Here is an 8,076-nt window from a genome sequence, read left to right as displayed (position 1 = left end):
TGACAAATCAGTTTATGTTTTTCGGTCGGTATAAATTTGGAATTTGCTCTAAAGGATTCCTTTTTACGTATGAGAGCTTTTATATGAGAAAACGGAATTTTGATACCCTCGAAGAAGACTAAGCTTACTAGGCTAGGCATTGTATTGAATGACGAACTTTATACAAGGCTAGAACTGTTCCAGAAAGAAAGAAAAAACTTACCCTGAAGGGCATTTCACTTTCCAGTTCAATCTCAGCAGGCTGCCAAAGAGTACCATGATCACCATATGCTTTCCAAACTGTGACGTTGCTAGATTTGCCAATCGAAGACATATTTTGCTGTAATAAAACTTCTAGTTTTCCAGTGTTGCTTTTGCTTAGGTGGTACCAAAACATAAAACATATTGGCTTTGTGGAGTTTAGCAATGGTGACGATAAAACTGTAGTGTCACCCTTTTTGGTTATACTTGATCCATTTGTTAACCAAAATCTTTTGTTGGCTTGAAAAATAAAAAATAAAAAGCTATATTCCAATGATAATTTCTTTGCAAGAAATTAATTCTTTTATTTTGCTGTTAAAGTTAAGTTAAAGTTAATGGTACTAAATAAACGCTGAGATGAAAAGGCAAGTTTTATTCCGGAATCTGCTTTACCAATTTTACTGACTTATCCAACGCCTTGTGTCATTAACTTTATGTAATGCTATCGGTGGCCCGTGGAAAAATCCACGGGTTCGCCTATTTCTTATGCCGCATTGCGTGCGTCTTGGCACTTGCGGTATCATTTTGTCTGACAGAGAGACAGACGTATATGGATATTAATATATAGTTACTTGTACTATTTCTCACTGAACTGTGTCGCAAGTCCCTAATTGACCTGTTATGAACATAAAATTTAAAGAATTGTGCATTGAAACCGGAGAAGGGAGCTTTATAGCAAAACTTAGTAACTGATTGTGAATAAAAAAAAAATGAACACTAAACCATTAGCAGATATTTACATTTTCCTCTTTCGTTTGCAATTTGAATTCCAGCGTATGTGAATTTGGAAATTCTTTGCGAAATAACCATATATGACTTCCAGATCGTCCATTTGTACGTAGTACTTGAGTTCGCATTAGTCCAATTTCTCGAGATGTCAAAAGGATACACTTGTCCTGTAAAAGAAAGAAAATATTTTTGAATTCAATTTACCTCACAAGGAAAAAACGATTTCCGTCTAGCGCAATTTGGCATATCTAAAGAAAGGAAAGGCACAATTTGCACAAAACCTAAAGACAAACTTCCTGTTTCCATAAATTAACATTTGTTTAGTTCATCCACTTGACAGTGGACAACAACTATCCTAATCCGCTTATTTTAATAGTTTAGTAAAAGGAGAATAGCATGTTTTATCATGCACCTTAGCTGGGAGCGTCTGACAAAATATTTTTGGATATTCGTGCAGTCGTTAGCTGAGAGTCGAATATCTCAGCAGATATCCGATATCGAATATCTGCTCGAGATATTCGATAGTCTCTCCAGCACTTATATTTGTTTATATATACAGTTTCTTTAAAAAATTACACGTAGTCAGTCAGATGGAGAGTTATAACTAATTAAAAATGAAAAAGTTATCAAACAAAGGACGTATTATATCGCACTCCATCTTTTATTGTTCTCTATAGTAGTACACAAAGGATAAGCAATCAGATGAAGAGCTGAAAATAACAGAAGCGCGAACGCTTTGAAACAACGAGAAACAAGAACAACGAAAAAGACAAAAACAAAACAAAATATAAATGGAGAGGTTCGTCACTTTAGATAATAATTCCTTTCCAATGGTGCATGATAAAACAGATATTCAGCGCGGTAAAATCGGATATCGTAATTATTAAGTCTCGCTTTGTTTATATTCGACTCCGCTGCGCGTCGTCGAGTATCACCAGCTTGACTGAATAATTACGGATATGCGATTTTACCTTGCTGAATATCTGCGTCAAATTATATTAAGTCTGATCTATACAAACCTTTTTTAACTGTGTGTCTACATCTTTCTATTTCTGTTAAAGCTCCTTTACAGAACCAACCTCCGTTTTCTGGTGCAGGGTTGTTGCACCATCGTTTTCGGTGTTGCAGGCCAATGCCACAACTTTTGCTGCAAGCACTCCATCTTCCCCAATTGCCCCAATGCCCGTTTACAGTTTCTGCAGTAAAACGCAAAAGAAGGTATTATAACTTATATCGAGGTTCATTGTATTGTTTCCATCCCAAGAAAGTTAATTTTCGCGAAAATTATTGAACTTGCCATGGGTGAATTTCGCGAAAATAGATTCTCGCTAAACCTAGATTTTTATATCTCTTGAAAAATGATTTTACCATAATTTTTATATTGATTGCAGTCGTATGTCTCAGACGCAAAAGCACGGTATTAGTGAAGAAAAATGCAATGGGATTCTTTTTTAGCGAAATTTGCGACATATCACTTTCGGGAAATAAAGGACTAATTCGCGAAAGTTTTTAGAATTTCCTCGCGTAAATTAACTCCCTTAAGGTAGATGTTATCTTTTCTGCCTTTACTTATTAATATCAACAAATTTTTGAACAAAAGTCGAGCTTAATTATATATATTTTTAAAAGCTTAATATTTAAAAATTTCCATATAATGTCGGTAATATATATTAGATATATAATAGCAAAAATTTTCAGCAAATACATACCATAACATTCACTCATGTCGCAATTCTTGTGTTCCCTGATGACTCCATCTTTTTCTGCGTTTGCACATTTTTCCCTATCGCTTGCCATACAAAACCTCTCTCTCGACTTACGACATTGCCCAACCCGTGTTTTTACACTAACACAAGGTGACCAAGGAGCCCACATGCTCCACACAGCTCCATTTTGCGCTGAAATTATCAGTTGAATATACTTAGCTCCAAGCGACTATTTGACTTAGTGATTTACATTTTACTACAGACACTGATTAAACAGTATTTTTTTATTTGATTGGCTAAGTATTTTTGGAATTTATATTCTAATTACGCGAGAAGGTCAAATGAGCAGCGTGCTGATTTTTTAGAAAAAAGGCTTAAAAAAGTTTTGGTGTATATCTGCAAATCTTTTTCTTTCATTTTACCCTCGAGGTGGGAAAAAACTCCTGGGTGCATGGTCTATAAAACTGCTTTTCTTAGCCTCTCCGCACCCAGGTTCAACAGTTTTGCTTCTGTTAAAAAAAATTCGTTCTGCAAAATATTTGAGTTTTCAGACTGTTTTACTATTAAAACCAGTTCCACTGGTGTAAGCTGCCTAATTAAACTGCACGACAAAATTACCTAGGACAAGCATTGAGGTAAGCAACTTTAAAATCTCCAGGTTTTGGTGCTGAGCTGTGATGGATATTCCAAAGTGCAAGTAGCTAGTTATAAAGTTGTTGGTAGCTATTAATATATTTGGGAAGTAAAAAAGGCAATGAAAGATATAAACTGAATTAAAAAGGGTGACTTTTAGTCAATGTTTGGGCGAATTTACATTTTGTTTGGCTATTTTAGTTTAGCTATTTTTATCCCCCAAAAAACACATTTTTTTTTTAATTTAAAAACAATGTTGACATCTTCAATGTTACTGAGCTTAAAATTTTTGTTGACTCTTTTATCATTCTTTATTCCGAAATGTGTTAAGTAAATCATTTATTTTGATTTCCAGATTAGCTCACGAAACTGTTTGTTATGGTTTTATATATATATAGTTTGGTTTAAATTATCACAAAATCAAGGTAATTTTTTTTAAAACAATGTTATTAACTGTGACTAATACTGATTTCTCGTATTCCCTGCCTCGTTTTCAAGTGACCTTAGAACCGAGGCTGGGAATGGTAGAATATGGTCAAAATGGCTACGGAAAGTGGAAGGAGCAGCGCTGTGAATAAAGAAGAATTGTTGGAACTGTTATTAAGAGATATTGATTTACCAATTGCAATTATTAACGAGTCAAAAAACAAGTTGGTGAATTAGACACTTGGGGAAAGTCTTTGGCTGTTCTTCCTGCGTTCATAATAAAAGAAATTGAAGAACATCGTTTAAGGAGTGGAAAAACGCCAGAAAGTTCTGTAAAAAAAACTCTTGATCGTGGGAGAAAGTTTAAAAATGAAAGATATTTAACTTCAGATTTAGTGAGTACAAAATAGGATGAACAATGCTTTTATTTAAAATGCCAGTGTAAAGCAAGTATGAAGAAAGAAAAAAGAGATGTGCCTGTGGCACTGTGTAGGTCAAGTGGAAAAGTTAGCAACATAAGATGTTCAACACAAGGTGGTTGAAAGCAATGGTAAAAGAATAAGGATTTTTTCCGAAACGGCATTTTGCAACACAATTGCAATGGCAATTCTCAAATATAAACATTTAAAATATTTTTATAAAAATTTGGTTGAAATAATAAAAATCTCCATTGTTGATGAAAAATGCTACTTTTGAAATTAGAACTTTCTTCACTTTGAATAATAAATCAGATCTTTTGTTAGAATCAGATCTCTTCAGCTTCGCTTTGCAAACATTCCAATCTAATTTGCGGCGCCCAATATCAATTGCCTGACCGGATAAATAGAAATAAACGATTTTACCTGCCTTCTACACTAACAGAATTATGTAAAAAAAAGTATTTATTTCAGTGCATGTACTTAGCAGTATTAAGCAATTTATAAAGGGCTTACCCAGGTTGCATTGATACAACGTGTTGACTTTAATACTATCGGAAGCTGTGAAATGTTTGTTTTTTCTGGACATTAGTCTTAAATTCCTTTTTACGTCTTTTATAGGAACCATCGTCATTTTGTGAAATCCTTTAGAAGCCATATATGGACCGTAGTGCATGAGTGAATCGTATTCATACATTGTTGTCGTTCTTGCTAACTGTTTTGGCCGTTTCTTGAAATTATGCACACTAGCTAAAAGCATACACTCTTGAAGGAAATAAGAAAATGAAAAAAGGGATTCAAGAGCTTGTTATAATGAACTACTCTGTCATAATGACCTAGCTACTCTGTAATGAATTACTTTTTGCTTTGTTTTGCTTTGTTTTTAAAATATGAAATAACTAACTTAACGCAAATTCTTAGAATAAAAGCTAGTAACAATAGTCAATAATTATGTCTCGCCAGCACATATTAGCGATTAATATGATTCTGTAGCGATGAAAGTTTAATGTCGGATTTGTATCCCTGAAAGTCCGATAGTGAAATGATTTGGTGCATAATTGCCTTGCTTTATTAGCAAAATACTAAATAAAAAAGATAAAGCTACACAGCCAGTATTATAAGAACATCCTACCAGGACGAATATTCTCCCAAAGTATCTTTAAATACTTGTCTCGATCCGGCCGTACGTGTTCGTGAAATACTCCCAAAGCGTGCAGTATTTCGTGTATTGTAGACGAGTATGTAAAACAACGGCCCTGTAAACTCAATGGTTGGCCTTTATTTTTGAAATAACTGTGTCGTCCAATGTAGGAATTGCACCTAATTATAGAGTAATAAAATACTTTAATATTTATAGATTTATTATTTCTTTTAGTTAGTTTTTATAAAAGATTGGTCTCAATCTTCAGCATTCTTTAAGCTCTGAAAGTTCTTCTTTAAAATATTTTGTGCGGAGAGCATTCAATATCATTGTTCTTTATGGTGTAATTAGACTGCCAGACGTCGATTTGAAATGATTACAACCAAAGTTACTTTAAAAACACTGACATGAACTCCGTTTCGTATCTTAAGAAAAGTCTGGGTCTATTAACACGTAACATACGTGGTAAAATTTCGCGCCGGTCTAATGCCTATTCTTCCCTTAAGACCAAGTGAAATTTCACTTCAAGTACCTTTAAACATTTGCCGTATAAAGCAAGTTTAAGTTACTCCTGTGCGAAATCGACCAAAACATATAACACATATATACGAAAATTACAGCTTATGTTAAAATAAAAGTGAAAAATAAAAAATGCTGGCAGATGATTACACCCTGTACATCATTTCATTCTGGCGGGGACCGTATGTGTAAGAAAACGTCAGTGAAATGTCAGTGCGCTAATTAAAAAAAGTTTGAAAACCCTAAAACTAAGAAAGGTCTGTGTCGTTCCAAATGCTAGTATGATTATGTTAAAAAATACAAAAAGAAGTTATATAATGTCAAAATCAATGTCTTATAATGCTGGTGTACAATACTGTTTGCACTAAAGTTGCTTATAAATCCTGTGAATTTTACGTAAATGTATACACAAAGACGTTGCTGATAACAGAAAGTACGTTTATTACAGTACCAACCCTCTTCTCTTGTTAATTGCAATCCAAAAGCTTTCATTGGATCTGTTTTTGAACTTAACACAAGTTTTGTTCTCTACCTCATAAAGCGCTTTCTTTATTCTTGTTACTTCGTGAGGCTCTAAAGAGATGAAGAGACGCTGGTGAAAGTAAATAGACTAGTTGGTTATACTCTACCAGTATATCATATTTGGTGGAGCTTTGATGTGCTACAATGAAAATTACCTTTTGTTTCTTGCAACGTATGCTTACCTTTTTCAATGTTAGACTTTCGCTAAAGCGAAATGTGCTTGTACCATTTTCGCACCGTTTTTACGAAAAAGTCATAGCTATTGACGCACGCGTATAAAAGATAACATATAGAATATAGAACTACATGTAAATTAAAAAACTCATCAATATATTGTTATTTTTTAACACAACAAACTGCATCACAACGAAATTAATCCAACCACGCAAATGCTTCTAGTCGCAAGTTTCTCGAAAAAATGTTCTGCTCAATAAAAGCAGTAAATAAGCTTAACAAAACACCTAGCTTAAAATAACTACCCATGATTGTGAGATAACAAAACAGCAAGCTGTAATGATGGAACTAGTCTACTGACTCTTTTGTTTTTGAATTATAGAGGTTACACCCTCTAGAGATCTATATTCAGTGCAAGATCTCCCTTTTTACAAGAATAGTCTGCAGAATCAAGGTAATTGAACTAAAGACCCTCTATAAACATTACATCACAAACACCTACTGACAGTTACAAATTGCTATACGACATAGAAAGAAACAAATAAATGTAAAACTATAAATACAAAACTATAAATAAGAGGAGACAACCACCCATGCGCCAGGACTTGTGAACCTGACCGTAGCTTTCCACATGTGTTACGGGATCCCAACACTCAGCCTTACACAGTTGATTGACGCTTGGGACCAGCCCTATGTCAGGACCAGCCTGAAGTTGCTGGGGTAAAATGCGTGGGCGTAAATCCACGAACACCCGAAAAAGAAATTTCAAACCCCCTTGCAAAGCTTCTTATAACAATAACTGTGGGTACATCAGGATCGTTAACCCTGTAGACAAAGTGAGCAAACTTGGCCTCCCTAATGGACTGGGGTTAAAAGTGGGGCCGTCACACCCAAAGACAAGACAGATTGTCAAACCCCCTTGCTTAGCTTCTTTTAATTACTCTGTAAGAGAGTGTGGAGGGAGCAAACTCCTGAATTACGGTAGGCTGCCGGTGAAAATAACTAGTAACGGACAAATGGCCTTCACTAAATTCTAAAAAGCTTTTATATCAACTTTGTGGCTGGTTTATCAAAATGTAAACTTACCAAATGAACTAACATTGATAGTGTACGGAACAGTTCTTCCTGGCCAGAGTCGAGATGCCAATGTAATTACATTCCTTTTTGCCTTGTGTCTTTTTCCATTATCTAAAAATAACAGCGTTTGTAAGTTTAAAATGGTCTCTGTGAATGGCTATAGCATTTTTTGATGAATGTCACTTTCCACATATAAATTATTAACCTTGTTAGTACTAGTGGCACGTAGCAACAATCGGGGACAAAAGTATTGAGACTAAGGCAGATTGGAGGACTTGCCATTTTGGCCATCATTTCGAAACGGCTATATATCAAAATCCCGTGACTTTTTGACACTGTAGATCGGATTTTCAAAAAGTAGACTGGATTTCCTTCGATGTCAAATGGTTTCAATGCGAATTCGTCTCATTTAAAAATGCACTACTTTCCCGCCAAAAAAAAGTTAAGCAAAACTAAGCAAATACGGACATGGTCGCAAGTAATAGTAATTACA

General features: G+C 34.6%; 1 protein-coding gene across 1 annotated transcript; it reads right to left on the bottom strand.

Moving 5' to 3' along the window:
* Positions 1–4,583: 4,583 nt before the first annotated feature.
* LOC130648070 (astacin-like metalloprotease toxin 2) lies at positions 4,584–6,302 on the bottom strand. The gene is made up of 4 exons (XM_057454090.1): positions 6,262–6,302; positions 5,283–5,470; positions 4,667–4,915; positions 4,584–4,588 (listed from the first exon to the last, which is right to left on the bottom strand). The coding sequence occupies exons 1-4, from the start codon at positions 6,300–6,302 to the stop codon at positions 4,584–4,586; spliced, it is 483 nt and encodes a 160-aa protein (XP_057310073.1).
* Positions 6,303–8,076: the final 1,774 nt, after the last annotated feature.

Source organism: Hydractinia symbiolongicarpus, chromosome 6 (assembly GCF_029227915.1).
Source record: "Hydractinia symbiolongicarpus strain clone_291-10 chromosome 6, HSymV2.1, whole genome shotgun sequence".
NCBI classification, from domain to species: domain Eukaryota; kingdom Metazoa; phylum Cnidaria; class Hydrozoa; order Anthoathecata; family Hydractiniidae; genus Hydractinia; species Hydractinia symbiolongicarpus.
Note: the sequence above shows the minus strand (reverse complement) of the source record. Positions and strands in the feature narration are given on the sequence as shown.

Excerpts from the sequence above, each read along its gene's own strand:
- LOC130648070 (XM_057454090.1), bottom strand. The coding sequence starts at position 6,302 with ATGAAAGCTTTTGGATTGCAATTAACAAGAGAAGAGGGTTG. Across the intron at positions 5,471-6,261 it reads TTAACAAGAGAAGAGGGTTG|GTGCAATTCCTACATTGGAC; the intron begins GTACTGTAATAA and ends CTCTATAATTAG. Across the intron at positions 4,916-5,282 it reads TTGGGAGAATATTCGTCCTG|AGTGTATGCTTTTAGCTAGT; the intron begins GTAGGATGTTCT and ends ATTTCCTTCAAG.